Genomic DNA, 24,802 nt, shown 5'->3' on the forward strand with positions numbered 1-24,802 from the left:
AGTACCAGGCTGTTTTGACTACTGTGGCTGTATAATAGGTTCTGAAATCAGGTAAAGTGAGGCCTCCCACTTTCTTCTTCTTTTTCAGTAATGCTTTGCTTATCCGAGGCTTCTTTCCCTTCCATATGAAATTGGTGATTTGTTTCTCTATCCCCTTAAAATATGACATTGGAATTTGGATCAGAAGTGCGTTAAATGTATAGATGGCTTTGGGTAGAATAGACATTTTTACTATGTTAAGTCTTCCTATCCATGAGCAAGGTATATTTTTCCACTTAAGTATGTCCTTTTGAATTTCTTGTAGTAGAGCTTTGTAGTTTTCTTTGTATAGGTCTTTTACATCCTTGGTAAGATTTATTCCTAAGTATCTTATCTTCTTGGGGGCTACTGGGAATGGTATTGATTTGGTGATTTCCTCTTCGGTGTTCTTTTTGTTGATGTAGAGGAATCCAAGTGATTTTTGTATGTTTATTTTATAACCTGAGACTCTGCCAAACTCTTCTATTAGTTTCAGTAGTTTTCTGGAGGATTCCTTAGGGTTTTCTGTGTATATAATCATGTCATCTGCAAATAGTGATAACTTTACTTCTTCCTTGCCAATCCGGATACCTTTTATTTCTTTGTCTAGCCTAATTGCCCTGGCTAGGACTTCCAGCACGATGTTGAATAAGAGCGGTGATAAAGGGCATCCTTGTCTGGTTCCTGTTCTCAAGGGAAATGCTTTCAGGTTCTCTCCATTTAGAGTGATATTGGCTGTTGGCTTTGCATAGATGCCCTTTATTATGTTGAGGAATTTTCCTTCAATTCCTATTTTGGTAAGAGTTTTTATCATAATTGGGTGTTGGACTTCGTCAAATGCCTTTTCTGCATCAATTGATAAGATCATGTGGTTTTTGTCTTTTGTTTTATTTATGTGATGGATTACATTAATGGTTTTTCTGATATTAAACCAGCCTTGCATACCTGGTATAAATCCCACTTGATCATGGTGAATTATTTTTTTCTGTGTTGTTGGATTCTATTGGCTAGAATTTTGTTGAGGATTTTTGCATCAATGTTCATGAGGGATATAGGTCTATAATTTTCTTTTTTTGTAATGTCTTTACCTGGTTTTGGTATCAGGGAGATGGTGGCTTCATAGAATGAGTTGGGTAGTATTCCGTCATTTTCTATGCTTTGAAATACCTTTAGTAGTAGTGGTGTTAAGTCTTCTCTGAAAGTTTGGTAGAACTCTGCAGTGAAGCCGTCCGGGCCAGGGCTTTTTTTTGTTGAGAGTTTTTTGATTACCGTTTCAATCTCTTTTTTTGTTATGGGTCTATTTAGTTGTTCTACTTCTGAATGTGTTAGTTTAGGTAGGTAGTGTTTTTCCAGGAATTTATCCATTTCTTCTAGGTTTGCAAATTTGTTAGAGTACAATTTTTCATAATAATCTGAAATGATTCTTTTAATTTCATTTGGTTCTGTTGTGATGTGGTCCTTCTCGTTTCTTATTCGGGTTATTTGTTTCCTTTCCTGTTTTTCTTTAGTCAGTCTAGCCAATGGTTTATCAATTTTGTTAATTTTTTCAAAGAACCAGCTTTTGGCTTTGTTAATTCTTTCAATTGTTCTTCTGTTCTCTAATTCATTTAGTTCAGCTCTAATTTTTATTATTTGTTTTCTTCTGGTGCCTGATGGGTTCTTTTGTTGCTCACTTTCTATTTGTTCAAGTTGTCGGGACAGTTCTCTGATTTTGGCTCTTTCTTCTTTTTGCATGTGTGCATTTATCGATATAAATTGGCCTCTGAGCACTGCTTTTGCTGTGTCCCAGAGGGTTTGATAGGAAGTATTTTCATTCTCGTTGCTTTCTAAGAATTTCCTCATTCCCTCCTTGATGTCTTCTATAACCCAGTCTTTTTTCAGGAGGGTATTGTTCATTTTCCAAGTATTTGATTTCTTTTCCCTGGTTTTTCTGTTATTGATCTCTAGTTTTATTGCCTTGTGGTCTGAGAAGATGCTTTGTAATATTTCGATGTTTTGGACTCTGCAAAGGTTTGTTTTATGACCTAATATGTGGTCTATTCTAGAGAATGTTCCATGTGCACTAGAAAAAAAAGTATATTTTGCAGCAGTTGGGTGGAGAGTTCTGTATAAGTCAATGAGGTCAAGTTGGTTGATCGTTGTAATTAGATCTTCCGTGTCTCTATTGAGCTTCTTACTGGATGTCCTGTCCTTCTCCGAAAGTGGTGTGTTGAAGTCTCCTACTATAATTGTGGAGGTATCTATCTCACTTTTCAATTCTGTTAAAATTTGATTTATGTATCTTGCAGCCCTGTCATTGGGTGCATAAATATTTAATATGGTTATGTCTTCCTGATCAATTGTCCCTTTTATCATTATATACTGTCCTTCTTTATCCTTTGTGGTGGATTTAAGTCTAACGTCTATTTTGTCAGAAATTAATATTGCTACTCCTCTTCTTTTTTGCTTATTGTTTGCTTGATATATTTTTTTCCATCCATTGAGTTTTAGTTTGTTTGTGTCTCTAAGTCTAAGGTGTGTCTCTTGTAGGCAGCATATAGATGGATCATGTTTCTTTATCCAGTCTGTGACTCTCTGTCTCTTTATTGGTGCATTTAGTCCATTTACATTCAGCGTAATTATAGATAAATAAGTTTTTAGTGCTGTCATTTTGATGCCTTTTTATGTGTGTTGTTGACTATTTCATTTTTCCACATACTTTTTTGTGCTGAGGCGTTTTTCTTAGTAAATTGTGAGATCCTCATTTTCATAGTGTTTGACTTTATGTTAGTTGAGTCGTTACGTTTTTCTTGGCTTTTATCTTGAGTTATAGAGTTGTTATACCTTTTTGTGGTTACCTTATTATTTACCCCTATTTTTCTAAGTAAAAACCTAACTTGTATTGTTCTATATCGCCTTGTATCACTCTCCATGTGGCAGTTCAATGCCTCCTGTATTTAGTCCCTCTTTTTGATTATTTTGATCTTTTACCTATTGACTTCCATGATTCCCTGTTATGTGTATTTTTTTTTTAATTAATCTTAATTTGTTTGTTTTTGTGATTTCCCTATTTGAGTTGATATGAGGACGTTCTGTTTTGTGACCTTGTGTTGTGCTGATATCTGATATTATTGGTTCTCTGACCAAACAATATCCTTTAGTATTTCTTGTAGCTTTGGTTTGGTTTTTGCAAATTCTCTAAACTTGTGTTTATCTGTAAATATCTTAATTGTGCCTTCATATTTCAGAGAGAGTTTTGGTGGATATATGATCCTTGGCTGGCAGTTTTTCTCCTTCAGTGTTCTGTATATGTCGTCCCATTCCCTTCTTGCCTGCATGGTTTCTGCTGAGTAGTCTGAACTTATTCTTATTGATTCTCCCTTGAAGGAAACCTTTCTTTTCTCCCTGGTTGCTTTTAAAATTTTCTGTTTATCTTTGGTTTTGGTGAGTTTGATGATAATATGTCTTGGTGTTTTTCTTTTTGGATCAATCTTAAATGGGGTTCGATGAGCATCTTGGATAGATATCCTTTCGTCTTTCATGATGTCAGGGAAGTTTTGTGTCAGGAGTTCTTCAACTATTTTCTCTGTGCTTTCTGTCCCCCCTCCGTGTTCTGGGACTCCAATCACCCGCAGGTTATCCTTCTTGATAGAGTCCCACATGATTCTTAGGGTTTCTTCATTTTTTTAATTCTTTTATCTGATTTTTTTTCAGCTATGTTGGTGTTGATTCCCTGGTCCTCCAGATGTCCCAGTCTACATTCTAATTGTTCGAGTCTGCTTCTCTGACTTCCTATTGCGTTGTCTAATTCTGTAATTTTATTGTTAATCTTTTGGATTTCTACATGCTGTCTCTCTATGGATTCTTGCAACTTATTAATTTTTCCACTATGTTCTTGAATAATCTTTTTGAGTTCTTCAACAGTTTTATCAGTGTGTTCCTTGGCTTTTTCTGCAGTTTGCCTTATTTCATTTGTGATGTCTTGAAGCATTCTGTAAATTAGTTTTTTATATTCTGTATCTGATAATTCCAGGATTGTATCTTCATTTGGGAAAGATTTCGATTCTTTTGTTTGGGGGGTTGGAGAAGCTGTCATGGTCTGCTTCTTTAAGTGGTTTGATATGGATTGTTGTCTCCGAGCCATCACTGGGAAACTAGTTTTTCCAGAAAATCCGCTAAAAAAAAAATGGAGTCAGATCCCTATCAGAGTTTTCCCTCTGGCTCAGGCTATTTGGATGTTAATGAAGCCGCCTGGGGAGGGTGGGGGAGGGAACAGAGAGATAGGAGAGTAGCACTTCAGAATATAGCCAGAGTTGCTTGTCTTGCTTGGAATGACTATTATATCTGAGATTCCCGCGGGGCGCGTCGCCTATGTGTGCTGGCTGTGTGGAGATTGCCCCCGGTGGGTCTGGCCCGCTGGAGTCAAGGTCAGATCCTCTGCTTCCAGCCCCACGCCCAGCGTCAAGGCTCCCCTACTGGGACGGTGCACTCTCGACTCCAAAATCAGTCTCTGCCTCCCGGGGATTTCTCGTCCCTCCAGCCGCGTTGCCGTGCCGCCTCCGAGAACCAGTTGGGCCGCCTCCCGGGGTTAGTTCAGGTGGGTGGAGCAGCTCCCCGTGCTTGTGCCGTGACCGAGTATCCCGGCTGGGACGCTGTGCTCCCCGCTCCAATACCAGTCGCTGCCTCCCAGGGACTTCTCCTACCGGGTGCGTCCCACGCCGCCCGTGCGACCCAGCTGGGCCCCCTTCCGGGGTTAGTTCAGGGGGGTGGAGCAGCTCTCCGTGTTTATGCCATACCTGCGTCCAGTCCAAATCCTGGTGGGATGGTTCCCTGGCTGGGATGCTGCTCTCCCCGTTCCAAGACCAGTCACTGCCTCCCGGGGACTTCTTCTACCGGCTGCGTCCCACGCCGCCCGCGGAACCGGCTGGTTCCCCTCCTGGGGTTAGTTCAGGGGGGTGGAGCAGCTCTCTGTGCTTGTGCCGCACCTGACTGGTACGCTGGCTCCAGGCTCTGAAAACAATCGCTGCTTCCCCGTATTAGTTTGTTCTCTGTCTCTAAATCTGTGTTTGTTGTTCAGGGTTCGTAGATTGTTATGTATGTGATCGATTCACTTGTTTTTCCGTGTTTTTGTTGTAAGAGGGCTCCGAGGTAGCGTCTGCCTAGTCCACCATCTTGGCTCTGCTCCCGCTGCAGCCACTTTTGAATAATCTTCAGCAAAATTTTACTTACGAGTGATATTAATGATGTTGTTTGATAATTTCCGTATTGGGTTGGATCACCTTTCTTGGGAATAGGCATAAATATGGATCTCTTCCAGTTGGCTGGCCAGGTAGCTGCCTTCCAGATTTCTTGGCATAGATGAGTGAGTGCTTTCAGCACTGCATCCATCTGTTGAAACGTCTTGATTGATATTCCATTAATTCTTGGAGCCTTGTTTTTTGCGAATGCCTCCAATGGAGCTTGGAATTCTTCCTTCAGTACCATCTGTTCCTGATCATATGCTACCTCCTGAAATGGTTGAACATCAGCCAATTCCTTTTGGTATAGTGACTCTGTATTCCTTTCATCTTCTTTTGATGCTTCCTGCATTGGTTAATATTTTCCCTGTAGAATCCTTCAGTATTGCAACTTGAGGCCTGGATTTTTTTTCTTCACTTCTTTTAGCTTGAGAAATGCCTATTCCTCCCTGATGGTTTTCTAACTCTAGCACGTGTCATTATAATACTTTGTCTTCTCGAGCAGTCCTTTGAAATCTTCTGTTCACTTCTTTAACTTCATCATTTCTTCTGTTTGCTCTAGGTACTTGATGTTCAAGAGCAAGTTTCAGAGTCTCTTTTGACATCTATTTAGGTCTTTTCTTTCTTTCCTGTCTTTTTAATGATTTTTTGCTTTCTTCATGTATGGTGTCCTTGATATCTTTCCACAACTTGTCTGGTCTTCGGCCGTTAATGTTCAGTGCATCAAATCTATTCTTGAGATGGTCCCTGAGCTCAAGTGGCATATGCTCAAGGTCATACTTTGGCTCTTGTGGACTTGTTCTAATTTTGTTCAGTTTCAGCTTGAGCTTGCGTAGGAACAATTGATGGTCTGTTCTGCAGCTGGCCCCAGGCCTTGTTCTGACTGATGATATTGAGCTTTTCCATCATCACTTTCCACAGATATAGTCAATTTAATTCCTGTGTAGTCCATCTGATGAAGTCCACGTGTATAGTAGCTGTTCATGTTGGTGAAAAAAGGTATTTGCAATGTAGAAGTCGTTGGTCTTACAAAATTCTATCATGCAATCTCCAGCATCATGTCTATCACCAGGCCTTATTTTCAAACTACCAATCCTTCTTCTTTGTTTCCAACTTCCACATTCCAATCACCAGTAATTACCAGTGCATCCTGATTGTATGTTTGATCAATTTCAGACAGCAGAAGTTGGTAAAAGTCTTCAATTTTTTCATCTTTGGCCTTAGTGGTTGGTGTGTAAATTTGAATAATAATTGTATTAACTGGTCTTCCTTGTAGGCATATGGATGTTATTTTATCACTGACAGCATTGTACTTCAGGATAGATCTTGAAATGTTCTTTTTGATGATGAATGCAGTGCTATTCCTCTTGAAGCTGTCATTCCAGGCATAGTAGACCGTATGATTGTCCAATTCAGAATGACCAATACCAGTCCATTTCAGCTCACTAATGGTTAGGATATCAATGTTGATGCGTTCCATTTCATTTTTGATGACTTCCAATTTTCCTAGACTCATGCTTCATACATTCCAGGTTCTGATATTAATGGATGTCTGCAGTTCAGAAGTAGACTGCTGGATCCTTCTTCCTAGTCTATCTTAGTCTGGAAGCTCACCTGAAACCTTTCGCCATGGGTAACCCTGCTGGTATTTGAATACTGGTGGCATAGCTTCCACCATCACAACAACACGCAGGCCCCCACAGTATGACAAACTGACAGACACGTGGGGGTACTATGAGGTAGATCCCGTTATATCAGTTTTGCAGGTAAAGTATCTGAAGCTCAGAGAGATTATATAATTGTGCTAATGGTTAAGTGGTTCACAAGCATTGGAGTTCGGATTTGAACAAAGACAGTGTATGTCCAGAGTCAGTTCACTAAATTTTTCACCAAACTTTCCCCAGTATGTTATCAAAAGCAGTACAAATGTATTTAAATGTTGTAAATATGATCCTCCATGCTATCAATGAGAATATTCACTCTGGTCTTCAATCACAAGGATCTTTTGGGAAATAAATAATCTTGAACTTAAGGTCTTATCAATACTTTCCTCCAAAAGAATATTGGGGCACAATCTAGGCTTCCATGGATGGCTGCATGGGAAACCTTTGCTTGTCCCAATAAATCAAATGTTCTTTAGGGCAGTGCTACTCTGGTAAAGTCTAGTTTATTATTTTTTTAATTTTTCAAGCCATTGTATTCTAGCACTTTTGTAAAATACATTGAAAATGAATTATTAGAGACTTTTGATTCATGTTGGTATGTAGGAGGACGTGAAAGACCTTTACTTCTGTGGTAATAACAAGAAAAAAAACTGAATAAAATGAAAATAATACTCTTCTATGATGCTATTGAAGAATCTTGTATGCAAGGAAGCTTTGATGAACTGAATTCCAGAGAGGGACAAGCCCTTTATAGGCCAGCAGAGAGATGCTCTGGCTTCCGTACCTGGTACAAATGCTTGATATAGGTATGAATGTGCCAGCTATACGTGGAGATGCTTTTTAGAGATAATCTGGAAACAGCTGTGTGTTTAACAATAGTATGGACTGGTGGATGAGCCCAAAAATCAGAAATAAATGTTTGAGTTTGACAGTTTCCCCTTGCCTAAACCCTAGCATTTTTTTTCCTCTGTAGCCAGCAGTGAAGGTGGGCTAGAAAGCAGAGAGAGTTCATGCAGTCTTGTAGTGTTTTTACTCTGGAGCCTGATGGAATTGAATCCCCAGGTAAATCAGAACTCTCTGAAACTGTAGTTCTGCCTTGTTCTACTTCAGAACCTGACCAAAGAAACAATATCCGTCCATTGGCCATGGCACAGGATGTGGGGGATTAGGCAGAGGTGATTTAAAAGCAGAGGTGAGCTCAATTTAATTAAAGCTGAAATCCAAATTCAGTACAGTTACACTGTTGTGGAATTTGAATGATCAGCTCTTCATTCTAGCTGTATGGCAGAGGAAGGGGCTAGCACTCTTTGAGGAACAAACAAAAATTATACAGTAAAACCTGCAAAAGCTAGAACCTGTGTAAGGTGGAACACTGTCAGAGAAGAAAACCTCAGATATTTTTCACTAATAGAGATTATGGAAAAGTGATAGGACTCTACACTGTCAAAGGCAGAAACCTTGCAAGACCTGGAAAAACAAAGCAGTCCTGTTGAGTTCCAGCTCTCACAGGTTTCACTCTACTTTCATTTGCATTGTTCTCTCAATATCAAAAGCAATACAAAACATATTTGAGCTATTTAAGTGGGACACTTCATCCTAATACTGCAAATGCTAAAACAAACAAATGGAAATTCTAGAACAAAAATAAAATGTCTAAAATAAATTCATCAGATGGGTTTACCAGCATATTGGACACAATAAAATAAAGGGTCAATAAATTTGAGGACACATAATCAGAGAGAGAAACAGATTGACAATATTCAGCCATAAAAAAATGAAGTGCTTACTCATACATGCTACAATGTGGATGAACCTTGAAAACATTATGTATGATCCCATTTATATGAAATATCCGGAATAGGTAAATCCATAAACACAGAAAGCAGATTGGCCGTTGCCAGGGGCAGAGTAGAAGTGAGAATGGGGAGTAACTGCTTAATGGGTATGGAGTTTTTTTGGGGGGAAGGAGGATGAAAATGTTTTGGAATGAGATAGAGGTTGTGTTTGTACAACATTGTACGTGTACTGAATGCCACTGAATTGTACTCTTTAAAATGGTTAATTATGTGTTACGTGTATTTTACCTTAATTTAAAACAGTGAACACAACATCATTGACCTGTGAGATGATACTATTACATATTTGTAACTGGAGGTACTATATGAAAAGGAGAAAGAGAATGATGCTGAAAACATGTTTAAAGGACTGTTGAATATTTCTCATAATTGATTAAAATTATAAATTTGTGGAGGAAAGAAGCTAAGCAAACCCCAATCAGGATAAATACAAAGAAAATCATACCTATACACTTCATAGTCAAACTGTAGAAGACCTTGGATAAAGAGAAAATCTGAAGTGCAAATTGACACAAAGAAGAGACATATTGCATACATAGGAATTATACCTTCTCCTCACTAATCTGACGTTTTGCATTTACGACAGTAGTAAAAAAAATCTACTGTCTATTTTGTGTATTAATGATGTGTGTCTGGCAGTAATGAATGCTGAGGTGTGAGGTGAGAATGAATGCTGGCTGTGATGGTTAAGGTTGTGTCAGCTTGGCTAGCAGTTTGGTTTGGCAGTTATGTAATGATGTAATTTGGCACTTATGTGATGAAATAGTCATGTTCCATTTCCTGGTCTGATGTGATCATCCTTCATTTTCACATAACACTGATTTTGCATAATGACCTGGTCTTTGGAACCTAACCAAGTCAGTAAATGAGGAGAGGGTGCACAATAAGAATGATTGCTGACATCTCATCAGAAACAATGGGAACCAGGTGACAGTGGAAAATATCCTTAAAATTCCAATAAGAAGAAAATTCCAGAAATCTGGGATTCTGTATCTGTTGAAAATATCCTTTGAAAAGAAGAGTGAAAGAAAGACATTTTCAGTTAAATGAAAGCTTAATGTTTCAGAGCAACATGACAAGAAATGCTAAGGAAAGTTCTTCACAGATAAATAATACCAAGGAAACACATATCTATTAAAAACCAAAAAAAACAAAACCAGTTGCTGTTGAGTCAATTCTGACTCATAGCGATCCTATCTGAGAAAGAATAAATGACAGTGGAAATGGTAAACATATGAGTAAATATAAAATAACACATTTTCCTTTTCTTAATTTCTTTAAAAAACTATTGATTAAGCAAAATTAATGACAGTGTTATCATGGGATTTAAAATATAAGTTGAGTTAATATTTGACAAAAATAGAACAAAGAAAAGGGGGTAAATAAAATTATTCCATAGAAATTTGTACATATTTTATAAAGTTTTTTGATATTAATTCACTGTAGATTGTGATAAAATAAGAATACATTTTATAATGTCTAGATTGAGCACTAAAAATTAGGGGGAAAAAAAATGAAATACAGGTTAAAAGCCAAACCAGGAGGTGAGATGGAATACTAAAAATTACTTAATTCAAAAGAGGTCAGGAAGTGGGAAAAAAAAATGTCAGGATGGGACCTAAAGAAATGGCAGCTAAAAACAGCAACAGCTAACAACAACCACAAAAATTTTTTAAAGTTACAGAGAATCAGTAAATAGAGGGTTTGAACCACACTATACATCCCATGGAAACCCTGGTGTCATAGTGGTTAAGAGCTATGGCTGCTAACCAAAGGTCGTCAGTTCAAATCTACCAGGCACTTCTTGGAAACTCTATGAGGCAGTTCTACTCTGTCTTATAGGGTCACTATGAGTCAGAACCAACTTGAGGGCAGTGAGTTTGGTTTTTTTGGTATACATCCCATTGACCTGTTGATGTGTGCGTGTACACTACACCCAACCACTACAAAAATACATATTCTTTTTTAAGTGCGTAGCACATTCACAAGACCATATGAGTGGGCCATAAAGCAAGCCTCAGTAAATAAAAAGGATCTAAATCATAAGAGTGTATTTGTGGACCATGATGTAATTAAATTAGAAACTAAAACAAGATATATAAAAAATTCCAATTGCTAGAAATCTAGCAAGGCAATTCTAAGTAATCAAGATCGTATAATGGAACTTCAAAAAAAATTTCAAGCTGTATAATAATGAAAGCAAAACACAACAAAAATTATGAATTGCAGTTAATCTGAGAAAAAATTTTAGCGTATATGCGTATGTTAGAAAAGAACAAAGGTTAGAAAGAAATATCCTAAGCTCCACGCTAAGAAGGAAGAAAACAAAGGCAAAGTAAAACCACTGAAAGAAGGAGAAAGAAAATAATAAAAAATAAGAGTGGAAATGAATGACATAGAGAAGAGAAAAATAATAGAGTAAATTAACGAAGTCTGAAAAAATGGTTCTTTAAAAAATCCGTAAATTTAATAAACTAGCTAGTGAGAATAACAACTACAAAAAGATAGAAAACATAAATTACTATTAACAGGACTGAAAGGGGGACATATAATTACTAATTTTATGTAAGTTGAAAAATAGAATAAGGGGATATTATAAAGAACTTTAGGTAATCTCTGGGTGGTGCAAACATTTAATGTGCTCAGCTGCTAACCAAAAGATTAGAATTTCAAGTTCATCTAGAGGTGCCTCAGAAAAAATGCCTGGCAATTTACTTCTGAAAAATCAGCCTTTGAAAATTCACCCTAAGGAGCACCGTACAACTCTGACACACATGGGGTCATCATAAGTTGTAGTCACCTAGGTGGCAATGGGCCGTTTTTTTATTCCCCTTGAGTTTTTTTTTGAGTGAAGGACTTTATAGCATTATTTTCAACTTTTGTTGTTAGCTGCCATCGAATCACTTTCCAACCCATAGCGACCCCACATACAATAGAAAAAACACTGCCCAGTCCTGTGTTACCCTCACAGTCGTTGTTGTGCTTGAGCCCATTGTTGCAGTCTCAGTGTCAGTCCGTCTTGTTTAGAGCCTTCCTCTTTTTCACTGACCCTCTACTTTACCAAGCATCATGTCCTTCTCCATGGACTGGCCCCTCCTGATAACCAAAAGCTGACAGGATCTTAAGATCAACATCCCTCAAGAATGTAGAAGTAGATATGTTTAATACAATAATAGTAAATTGAACCCAATAATAATATATAAAAGGATAACACAGAATGGTCTACCTCAGGAAGGCAAAAAAAGTTTAAAATTTGAAAATCAATGATATTTACCGTATTTGGAAAATAGATGATTTGGTTATCTTAATAGATGCAGAACAAGCATTTTACACAGTTTTAATACTAGTCATGATAAAAAACAAAACCCTCAAACTTCTGGTTTCAACTCGGAGATGTAGAAAGTTGAAAAGTGCAGTACTATGACCTGTACAACAAGAAAAAGCAGCTAAACAAACAGCAAATTAATACCATCAAAGAACCTAGGCCACAGTGCAAAGGACAGTCTCAGAATCTAGAGACAGATACAGAGATACAGAGAGTATCTCCCCAACAGGGAGAAAGAGGATCCGAGCATTTAAGTGGGACAGACACTGCTGAAAGCCATATGAACTGATAAGAGGATTAACCTAGAGGTAGCTAGTTACTGAAGACCAATTTTAGTCTAGCAAGATGGTGTGAAACCCTTGGGACCTGCCAACGTAGAAGGGTTTGAAACCTCTTACAGGCTTTTCCCTCAAGAAACCTGCCTGGTCCCCACAGGAAAGATTAGGGAGAATCCTGAAAAAATTCCCTCATGGTGCTTGCCAGGGTAAAGAAACAGTGGGTAGTGCTGAAACCCTGTCCAAAGCAATCTCCGCTATCCTCTCTAGAGAATAAGAATCTTAATCTGCAGGGAGAACAGCAGCAACAACAACAAAAATATTGCCTTACCATCTATCTCAACTCACCTGGGGCAAAGGAGAATGAAGAACTCTAAAGACACAAGGTAAATATGAGCCCAAGAGAAAGAAAGGGCCACATAAACCAGAGACTGCATCAGCCTGAGACTGGAAGAGCTAGATGGTGCCCAGCTACCACCAATTACTCCCTGACAGGGGACACAACAGAGAATCCCCGATTGAGCAGAATGGTGGGATGCAGACTTCAAATTCTCATAAAGATCAGACTTAATGGTCTGAATGAGACTAGAGGGACCCCAGAAGTCATGGTCCCTGGACCACCTGTTAGCCGAAGACTGAAACCATTCCTGAAGCCAACTCTTCAGACAAGGATTGGACTGGACTGTAAGACAGAAAATGATACTGGTGAAGAGTGAGCTTCTTGGCTCAAGTAGACACATGAGACTGTGTGGGCAGTTCCAGTCTGGAGGTGAGATGAGAAGGCAGAAGGGGACAGGAGCTGGCTGAATGGACACGGAATACAGGGTGGATAGAAGGAGTGTGCTGTCACATTAGGGGAAGAGCAGCTAGGAGTACATAGCAAGGTGTGTGAAGTTTTTGTATGAGTGACTGACTTGATTTGTAAACTTTCACTTAAAGCACAAATAAAAAAAATTTAAAAACATTGCCTTAGGGCTCTGATGGAAACCCATTGCAGCTGGGGAAAGGAACCTGGGGAGGGAGAGCTCTACTCTGAGAGAGGGCCAGGAATATGTGCTAGGCCTAGGTGGAGAAGAGGCAGGAGCACTTGTGAAGGCCATACCTCTGAGACCTAGCTTCACAATGTCAGCCTAAGCCTGAAGCTTAGTATATCAGAGAATGCCCCTTCCTCTGCCTACCAACAAACACCACACTAAAATAACAGTGGAATGTATCTGGGAGAGCTGCAACAGACAGATTCTCTCTGGGGGATAAGTACAAAGTGAAGACCTAAACCCAAGAGGGGAGCAGAACTGGCAAACTAGTCAAACCCTAAACACTAGGTACCACAAGAAGTATTTGAAGCCTGTGGTGGTGTACTAAGGGTTACCCTGATAACAACAAACTTAAAATCTAGACTTACTCTTGACTATATTAACACAAACTCCCACACTAAAGGACTGGCGTAAGGAAAGGCATGTTTATCTCTAAGCATAAAAAAAAGTTTACTTCCATATCTGCTACGTTATACCACATGTCTGGCTTTCAACAAAAAATGATGAGACTTGCAAAAAAATAAGTAAAACCACAATCTTGAAAGACAAAAGAGTCATCAAAACCATATTTAAATATGGCAGACAGGGAATTTAAAATAACAATGGGTAATATGGAACCCTGGTGGCAACAGTAGTTAAGAGCTTGGCTGCTAGCCAAAAGGTCAGCAGTTTGAATCCATCAGCCACTCCTTGGAAACTTTATGGAGGTGGTTCTACCCTGTTGCTATGAGTCAGAATCAACTTGATGGCAATGGTTTTGGCTTTGGTTTATGGCTATTATGTTAAACTTTCTAATGGAGAAGGCTATTATGTTAAACTTTCTAATGGAGAAGGTAGACAACATGCAAAATCAGATGGGTTATTCCAGCAGAGAGATGGAAACTATAAGAATCGAAAGGAAATATTAGAAATAAAAAACACAGTTAACAGAGATAAAGGATGCTTTTTTTATTTTTATTTTTATTGTGCTTTAAGTGAAAGTTTACAAATCAAGTCGGACTCTCATACAAAAAATTATAAACACCTTGCTATATAATCCTAATTACTCTCCCTCTAATGAGATTTTTTTTTTTTTTTTTAATGAGACAGGACACCCCTTCCCTCCACTCTCTCTCTTTGTGTCCATTTGGCCAGCATCTGACCCCCTCTACCCTCTCATCTCCTCTTTAGACAGGAAATGCCAACATAGTCTTATGAGTCTACTTGATCCAAGAAGCTCATTCTTCACCAGTATCATTGTCTATCCCATAGTCCAGTCCAATCCCTGTCTGAAGAGTTGGCTTTGGGAATGGTTCCTGTTTTGGGCTAACAGAAGGTCTGGGGACTATGACCTCTGGGGTCATTCTAGTCTCAGTCAGACCATTAAGTCTTGTCTTTTTATGAGAATTTGCGGTCTGCATCCCACTGCTCTCCTGCTCCCTCAGGGGTTTTTTGTTGTGTTCCCTGTCAGGACAGTCATCGGTTGTAGCTGGGCACCATTTAGTTCTTCCGTCTCAGGCTAATATAATCTCTGGTTTATGTGGCCCGTTCTGCCCCTTGGGCTCATAATTACCTTGTAACTTTGGTGTTTTTCATTCTGAAGGATGCTTTTGATGGGCTCATCAGTAGAGTCAAAATGGCTAAGGAATAAATTAGTGAACAGGAAACTATGTCAAAAAAGAAAACAAAAAACAATATCCAAGAGCTTTGGGACAGTATCATGTGGCTGAATTTTTCTACTTCTGGGAGGATGATGTGGACTTACTTTTCCCTATTTCTCCCACAATTTAAAACCCTGTTGTTGTGTTAGTTGCTGACCCATAGTGACCCTGTGTACAACAGAATGAAACACTGCCTAGTCCTGCGTCATTCTTATAATTATTGTTGTCCTTGAGCCCATTGTTGGAGCCACTGTGTCAGTACATCTTGTTGAGGGTCTTCCTCTTTTTCACGGACCCTCTACTAAGCATCATGTTCTTCTCCAGGGGTTGGCTCCTCCTGATAACATGCCCAAGTACTTAAGACGAAATCATGCCATTCTCGCTTCTAAGGAGCATTCTGGCTGTACTTCTTCCAAGACAGATTTGTTCGTTCTTCTGGCAGTCCATGATGTAGTCAATATTTTTATTGATAACCTCATTGAAGAGGGTGGTGGAAAAAGGAGCTGACCTAAGTGACTTCAAAAAACTCTGTTTTGAATGAATACAGTAAGGCTAAACAGAAAATAAATATACACAAATACTGTACTTTAGTTGGTAAACTTGTTTCTCAGGGGGTATGGTTTCAGATTCAAGTTTTTCACTGTCAGTGAAGGAAGTTACAAATAAAGGGAAGACTAGAATGAACATTATGGTACTGAATTAGAGTTGGAGATATCGGTATGAATGCATATTTATTTGTAGAGATTGATAGATGCAGAAATATAGATGTGTGTGTACTTAAAAAACAAAAAACTATTGTTGTCAAATCCGTTCTGACTCATAGTGACTCCATATGTTACAGAGTAGAACTACCCTTTGGAGTTTCCAAGGCTGTAATCTTTAAGGAAGCAGACTACCACATCTTTCTCCCACAGAGCAGCTGGTGGGTTCCAACTGCGGATCTTTCAGTTAGCGGTTGAACGCTTAACCGCTGTGCCACCAGGGCTCTTGTCAGTCAGTATACATGTAAAATACATGTATTTCTTAGCTCTGTCTGTTGGGAGGGCCTGCAAGTAATGACAGCTTAGTTATCAACCAGCACATCCAGTGCCTGTTTGTGGTTTCTCAGTATTATTCTCCAAATAAAAGGAATGGAAGCTTAGAGGTGTGGCTAATTTTAGGGCTGGGGTAGCAAAAATACAAAACAATCCTGGAGCATCTTGTAGTACCAGAAAGTAAGGATGTGCTTAAAACAAACAAACAAAAAAAACGGAGCAGGATGGGTGGCTTGGGCCTGCCAAAAAAACACAGCGGCCAACCTAAAAGAGCTACCAGTGGCCAAAGTGAAAGAAATTGAGCATCAGAATAGTAGTAATTGATTATAATCCAAAGAATAAAATAAATTTCAATGAGTCCATTCTGATATAAATAAATGATTGAATGAGTAAATGGATGGGAAAGCATAAATATTCCTTGTGGAAGAATTCCAAATTGTATTTGTAGATACTCTCCCCTCCAGGAAGTGGACCATAATCCTCTACCCTTGAATGTGGGCTGGATTTAATGACTTGTTTCCAAAGAAAAGAGCATGGAAAGGAAAAAATAGTAACTTTACAGTGGAGAAAGCTGCCAGACATCACTTTGACCAAGCGATCAAGGTTGACATCACCAGGGATGTCATATTGACATCAAATACACCCTGATAGCGTATGATGAAGGGTGCACTTCACCTTTGGTATCCTTCCCCAAAACTCATAACCCTAGTCTGATGGTAATAAAACATCAAGTGTGCCCAAATTTTAGAACATTCTATTAAATACCTGACCAGTACCCTTAAAAAATCCAAAGGTCATGATAAATGAGGAAAGAATGTGAAATTCTCACTAATCAGAGGGGACTATGGAGACATGATAAATGCAATATAGTATCCCGGAACAGAAAAAGGACATTGGGGAAAAAATAGTGAAATCTAGATATAGTCTGTATAATTATGAATTGTATTTCCTGGTGTTGACAAAGGTACCGTGGTTTTGTAAGATGTTAATATTAGAGAAGCTGGCTGCAGGGTATTCCATAGTGTTTCTCCTTTTTTTCATTATTGCCTCTGTAAGGAGCCTTTTTAGACATCCCCCCCCCCACCACAAATGCTCTCATCCATGTAATTTTAAATCAGACATACTATATATCTGTTTATGTACGGTGGTCCCCTTGGAATGATACAATGCCTCCATTGAGAATGCATTGTATACAGGAATTCTCTGTACTATCTTTGCAATTTTTCTGTAAAACTAAATTTTTTACAAAATAGAAAGTATATTTAAAAATTCTAACCAAAGCAGCAATAAAAGTGAATTTTCTCAATCTGATAAAGCACGTCTGTGAAAAAGTTACAGCATACTGGCTAAATATTAAACACTTCCACCTAATATGAGGAACAAAGCAAGGTTATTTGTTCTCATCTTTTCAACATATTACTGGAAGACCTAGCCTGTCCCAGAAAAAGAAACAAAAGGGCATAACATTTGGAAAGAAAGAAGTAAAATTATTTTTGCAGATAACACAGTGGTATGTGCAAATAATCTGAAAAATCTACAAAAGAACTACTATAACGAATGTGTTAATTTAGTAAAATGCTAAGATACAAAGTCAGTGTGCAAACAAATTATAAATCTACATCAAAAACTCCAAAATAGCTCCAAGAGAAAATAAAAAAAAGACCTAAATTTGAAGACTGAAAATTGTTAAAATGTAAACTCTCCCTGAATTAATCTGTAGAGTCATTGCTTTTATAATCAAAATCCCAGCAGGCTTTTTCTGCAGAAATTGACAGGCTTTGAAATTTATATAGAAATGCAAAGGTTCTGGAATAGACAGAACGATCTTGAAAAGGAAGAACAATGTTAGAGGACATATCCTACCTGATTTCAAGTCTTACTATAGTAATTAAGGCATTGTCATATCGGTGTAAAGGACAAACAGACCAGTGGAAGGAATGGGGTGTTGGAAATAGGCATGCACATAGAGAGTTACTTGATTTTCCTTGAAGGTACCAATATAATGCATTGGAGAAAGAAAAGTTTTCACAACAAATGGTGGTGGAACAACTTAGTATCCATATGGGAAGAATGAATCTTGATCACCTCACACCCTACAGAAAAACTAATTTAAAAGATCATAAATTTGAATGTAAGAGTTAAAATCATAAAGATTCTAGAGCAAAATTTATGAGAATATCTTCATGATCTTGGGATAGGCAGTGATTTATTAGGACACAAAAGGCATTTATTATAAAAGAAAAACATTGATAAATTGACCTTTATTAAAATTAAGTACTTCTGCTCATATGAAAAAAAAAAAAGACACCGTTAAATAAGTAAAATGGCAAAATTCGGAGGGGGAGAAAATATGCACGATATGTACATCTGACACAGGATTCACATTAATAACATTTATCTTAGTTATCTAGTGCTGCCGTAACAGAAATACCACAAATGAATAGCTTGAACAAACAGAAGTTTATTCTCTCACAGTCTAGGAAGCTATAAATCCAAATTCACGGCACCAGCTCCAGGGGAAGGCTTTCTCTCTCTGTCATTTCTGGGGGAAGGTCCTTGTTATCAGTCTTCCCCTGGTCTAGGAGCTTCTCAGCACAGGGATGCTAGGTCCAAAGATGCGCTCCGTTCCTGTTGCTTCTTTCTTGGTGGTATGAGATCCCTTTCGTCTCTGCTTGCTTCTGTCTTTTATATGGCAAAAGAGATTGACTCAAAATAGAACCCAATCCTGTAGATTGTGTCCTGCCTTATTAACATCACTGCCTCTAATCCTGCCTCATTAACATCATAGACGTTAGGATTTATAACACAGGATAAATACATTAGATCACAAAATGGAGGACAACCACGCAATACTGGGAATCATGGCCTAGCCAAGCTGACACATGTTTTGGGGGGACACAATTCAATCCATAGCAATATATGAAGGACATGTTTAAATTAGGAGCCCTGGTGGCACAGTGGTTAAAGCGCTCTGCTGCGAACCAAAATGTCAGAGGTTCAAAACCACAGCGGCTCCATGGGAGAAAGATGTGGTAGTCTGCTTCCGTAAAGATTATAGCCTTGGAATTCTGTGGGATGGTTCTACTCTGTTCTATAGGGTCACTATGATCCGGAATCTACTCGATGGCAATGAGTGGGTTGTATAAATTAATAGAAAAACTCGTTTCTTGATTTTTGGCAATACAAACTTCTATTACAGTTTTAAAGGGGTTATTCTTAATTTCTATACTCAACTCATAAACCAGTAAGAAACTGTTTGCATACTGGCACAGGCTGAGGGACCACATTTTGAGTAGCACTGCTTTCGTGGCCATCAGCTCACATAACTCTCTGTTTATCATTTCTTTTATGAGCTTTATTTCTTATTTCAAAGTCCAGGATGCAGAAGCAAAATCTTTGCCTACCCAATAATTCCGTTCTCATTCATTTCAGTTGATTTAAATTGTAGAAAACAGCTCTATAATTTCATGTAATATTTTATTTCTGGGAAGCTAGGAATTAGGTTCATTTTAGAAAGTATTCATTACTTATTTGTGTAGTAAAACGTTGATAGCTTCTCTGTAAATATTAGACTATGAGAATGGTCTCGTTACAAAATGGGCTTTGTTTGTCTTTGATGTAGTTTTATTTCCTTTTTTTTTCAACGCAGCTATTTCTTGGTCTGTTGTCCTTAACAACCTTTGTTTTCTCATTTAGGGTACATCCGTGAAGGGTTCCTCCTTCTGCAACATGCTGTGGATAAGGCCATCATGTTGTATCATAAGAACCGCGCTACAGAAGAGCTGTTCGATGCTGTCAGCATTTTTGTTCAGAGATTTCCATATCCAAAATATCGTCGTGATTTTTTCTTTACTTTTTCTGGTTTTTTCATTCCTTTGATAATCTTGTTTATGTTTTCCATGAATCATTTTACCCTCATTCAATCCATTGTGTGGGAGAAGGAAAACAGATTGAAGGTAACTGCATTTTTCTTGTGGTAGATAGAGCTTCTGTTGAAAATTTGGGGTCTGTGGGGCAGATTTATATAGGGAGCTGGATTAGTCCTCCACATTCAGCACTCATAGATGGTTATGTTTCAGTAGTAGCCAAGTAATAAGCACTTAGATCTTTTGGCAGTTTTCTAAAATTTAGTGTTTTTATCGAAATTGTTGGTTTGGTTTTTAGTCTTTTTTCTAGATGACTACTTCTCAAGAATATTACAGATTGAACTTAAATGCCAAGTGCCCTAAAACCTCTTTCCCTTACTTATTTGTGGTTAGTAATATACTTTATTTTTTAATATACTTTATTTTTTAGAGCAGTTTTAGATTTACAGAAAAATTACATAGAAAGGACACTAAGTTCCCATATATTCCCTCTCCCCTTTGTACACAGTTTCTCCTAATACTGGTATCACACATTAATGTAGTACTTTTGTTACAACTGGTAGACTAATAGTGAGACATTATTATTAACTAAAGTCTGTAGTTTAGGGTTTACTCTTTGTGTTGTACAGTTCTATGGGTTTTGACAAATACATACTGTCATGTGTCCACCATTACATAATCATGCAGAATAGTTCCATTGCACTTAAAAGGCCTGTGCTTCACCTATTGACCCTTCACTTCCCATTGAACCCCTGGCAGCTACTGGTCTTTTTATTGTCTCTATAGTTTTGCCTTTTCTAGAATGTCCTGTAGTTGGAATCATACTGTATGTAGTTTTTTCAGATTGGCTTCTTTCACTTAGCTATATGCATTTAAGTTTCCTCCATGTCTTTTCATAGATTAATAGTTCATGTATCTTTATCGCTGAATAATACTCCATTGTATGGATGTACCACAGCTTGTTTGTCTATTCATATACTGAAGGACATCTTGGTTGCTTCCAGTTTTGGCCTTTGTGAATAAAGCTGCTGTAAACAATCCTGTGCAGGTTTTTGTGCTGGACATACATTTTCAATTCATTTGGCTAAATACTTAAGAGCAGGGTTGCTGGATCATATGGTAAGGCTATGTTTAGCGGTGGAAGAAACTGACAGACTGTCTTCCAAAGTAGTTATATTATTCGCATTCCTACCAGCAATGAACGAGAGTTCCTGATGTTTCATATCCTCGCCAGCATTTAGTGTTGTCAGTGTTCTGAATTTTAACCATTCTCTTAGGTTTATGGGTGTGCCTGGGTAAATGCTTTCCACTTGGCTACTAACGCGAAGGTTGGCGGTTCAAATACACTCTGCAGTGCCGTGGAAGAAGGGCCTGGCAATCTACTTCCATAAAATTATAGACATTGAAAACCCTATGGAGCGCAGTTCTGCATTGAAACACACGGGGTCACGATGAGTCAGAATAAACTTGATGGCAATAGGTTTAGATTTACTTGGTTTAATAGATTTATAGTGTTACCTCATTGTTTTGATTTGCAAATAACATGATGTTGAGCATGTTTTAATATACTGATTTGCCATCTGTATATCTTCTTTGGTGAGGTTTCTAGTCAGATATTTGGCCCATTTTTACATTGAGTTGTTTGTTTTTTTATGGTTGTGTTTTAAGAGTTCTTTGTGCATTGTGACTATAAGTCCTTTATCAGATATGTGTTTTGGAAATATTGTCTCCCAGTCTGTGACTTGTCTTCATTCTCTTACTAGTATGTTTTGCAGAGCAGAAGTTTTTAATTAAAATGAAGTCTAACTTATCAGTGTTTTCGTTCTTGAATCTTATTTTTGGTGTTGTATCTAAAAACTCATGGCCAAACTTATAATACAGATTTTTCTATGTTATTTCTATAAGTTATATAGTTTTGTGCTTAACATTTAGGTCTATGATCCATTTTGAGTTAATTTTTGTGAAAGGTGTACAACCTGTTTCTAGATTCTTTTGACATGTGGATGTCCAGTTGTTTCAGTACCATTAACAGAAGACTATCCTTTTTCAACTGAATTACCTTTGCTACTTTCTCAAAGATCAGTTAACTGTATTTGTGTGGATCGATTTCTGGGCTCTCTACTCTGTTCAATTTATCTATTTGTCATGGACTGAATTATGTCCCCCTAAAAATACGTGTATCGACTTGGTTAGGCCATGATTCCCAGTATTGTGTGGGTTGTCCTGCATTTTGTGATTGTAAGGATTAGGGTGGGATTGTAACACCACCCTTACTCAGGTCACCTCCCTGATCCAAGGTAAAGGGAGTTTCCCTGGGATGTGGCCTGAACCACCTTTTATCTCTGAAGAGATAAAAGGAAAGAGAAGCAAGCAGAGAATTGAGGACCTCATACCACCAAGAAAGCAGCACCAGGAACAGAGCGTATCCTTTGGACATGGGGTCCTTTTTGCCTGCAAAGCTCCTCAACCAGGGGAAGATTGAGGACAAGGACCTTCCTCCAGAACCAAAAAAGAGAGAAAGCCTTCCCCTGGAGCCAACGCCCTGTATTTGGACTTGTGTACTAGACTGAGGAAATAAATGTCTTTGTGTTAAAGCCATTCTACCTGTGGTATTTCTGTTATGGAAGCACTAGGTGACTAAGACACTACTCATCTATTCTTTTACCGGTACCATACTATTTTGATTACTGTAGTTTTATAGTGTCTCGAAGTCGAGTAATATCAGTTCTCCAACTTTGTTCTTCTTAAAAGAACTTTGTTCTTCTTTAGTATTAACTATTCTAGGTCTTTGGCCTTTTCATATAAACTTTAGGGTCAGTTTGTCAGTGTTCACTAAATAACTTGCTGGGTTTTTGATGGAGATTTCATTAAATCTAAGATCAAGTTGAGAAGAATTGACATATTGATAGTATTAAGTCTTCCTATTATGAACTTGAAATATCTAGTTATTTCTATCTTTTTTGATTTTTTTCATCAGAAAGTTTTACAGTTTTCCTCATACAGATTTTGTATATATTTTGTTAAATTTATACCTCTAAGCATTTCATTTTTTAATGCTAATGTAAATGATGCTGTGATTTTAATTTCAAATTCCAATTGTTCATTACTGGTATATAGGAAAGCAGTTAACATTTACATATTAATTTTGTATCTGGAAACATTGTTATAATCACTTACTAGTTCTGGAATTTTTTCATCGATTCTTTGGGATTCTCTATATAGACAGTCGTGTCATTCACGAACAAAAACTGTTTTATTTCTTCCTTCCCAATAGGTATACCTTTAGTTTCCTTTTTTTTTGTTTTATTGCATTAGCTATGACTTTCAGCACAATGCTGAATAGGAGCAAGTTTGGTGAATATATAATTAATATACAAAAAAAAGTTTGTTTCCTATATGCAAAGGGGTCCTGATGGTATGTCCTTGTCTTGTTCCCTACCTTAGGGAGAAAGCAACTAGTTTATCATCATTGAGTATGATGGTAGCTCTAGTGTTTTTGAAGATGCTGTTTATTAAGTTGAGGGTGTTCCCCTTATTTCTAGTTTGCTGAGAGTTTTTATCATGGATTTTGTCAGATATTTTTTCTGCATCTATGGTATGATCATATGACTTTTCTTCTTTCTCATGTTGATGTGATGAATTACATTAATTGATTTGTGAATGTTGGACCAGCTTTGCATACGTGAGATAAATCACACTTGGTTGTGTTATATAATTCATTTAAGACATTGTTGGATTTAATATGCTAATATTTTGTTGAGGAGTTTTGCATTTATGTTCATGAGAGATATTGATCTGTAATTTTCCTTTCTAGTAATGTCTTTGTCTGGTTTTGGTATTAGTGAGGTGCTGGCCTTGTAGAATGAGTTGGGAAGTATTCCCTGCCCCTATATTTACTGGAAGAGTTTGAGAAGAATTCATTTTAGTTCTTCTTTAAATGTTTGGTGGAACTGAACAGTGAAACCATGTAGGCCTGGTGCTTTCTGTTGTGGGAGGTTGTTAATTGTTGCTTCAGTTTCCATGATAAATATAGGCCTATTAATTATCTATTTCTCCTTGTGTGCATTTTGGTAGATTGTGTCTTTCAAGGAATTGGTCTGTTTCATCTAAGTTATCAAATTTATCAGCATAGAACTGTTCATAATATTCCTTTTTTATTCTTTTGATATTCATGGATTCAGTCGTGAATGCCCCACTTTCATTTCTGATATTATTTATTTGTGTCTTCTCTCTTTTCTTCTTGTTAGCCTGGCTAGAAGTTTATCAATTTTATAGATCTTTTCAAAGAACTAGCTTTTGGTTTTGTTGATTTTCTCTGTTAATTCCCTGTTTTCAGTTTCATTGATTTCTGTCTGATTTTTATTGTTTCTTTTCCTTTTCTTACTTTGGATTTAATTTTCTCTTCTTTTTTGTGTTTCTTAAGGTAGAAGCTTAGATTATCGATTCTATAATTTTTGTCTTTTCTAATATATGCATTCAATGCTGTAAATTTCCCTCTAAACACAGCTTTTGTTGCATTCAAATTTTCCTAAGTTGTATTTTCACTTTCATTTAGTTAAAAATATTTTTTTAAACTTCTTTGACCCATGTGTTATTTAGAAGTGTGTTATATAATATCCAAGTATTTTAGTATTTTTTTAGTTGTCTTTCTTTTATTGATTTCTAGTTTAATTCCATTGTGATCTGTGAACAAACTTTGTATTATTTCTATTCTTTTAATTTGTTAAAGTGTATTTTATGGCCAAGTATTGTGCCTATCTTGGTGAGTGTTCCACGTAAGCTTGAGAAGAATCTGTAGTCTGCTGTTGTCAGAAGAATTGTTCTGTGAATATCAATTATTCTCCCTTCCCTTTTTCACTTCTTAATCTTTTTCT

At 37.5% G+C, this 24,802-nt stretch overlaps 1 protein-coding gene across 1 annotated transcript in view; it reads left to right on the forward strand.

Moving 5' to 3' along the window:
* The window catches only part of LOC126087504 (phospholipid-transporting ATPase ABCA3-like), a 188,787-nt gene that overhangs the window by 39,116 nt on the left and 124,869 nt on the right, over window positions 1–24,802 (forward strand). Inside the window, exon 6 of the mRNA XM_049905035.1 lies at window positions 19,759–20,018. Coding sequence (XP_049760992.1) covers window positions 19,759–20,018 — 260 coding nt within the window. The remainder of the gene's footprint in view (window positions 1–19,758; window positions 20,019–24,802) is intronic.

This window comes from Elephas maximus, chromosome 12 (genome assembly GCF_024166365.1).
Source record: "Elephas maximus indicus isolate mEleMax1 chromosome 12, mEleMax1 primary haplotype, whole genome shotgun sequence".
Lineage (NCBI taxonomy): Eukaryota > Metazoa > Chordata > Mammalia > Proboscidea > Elephantidae > Elephas > Elephas maximus.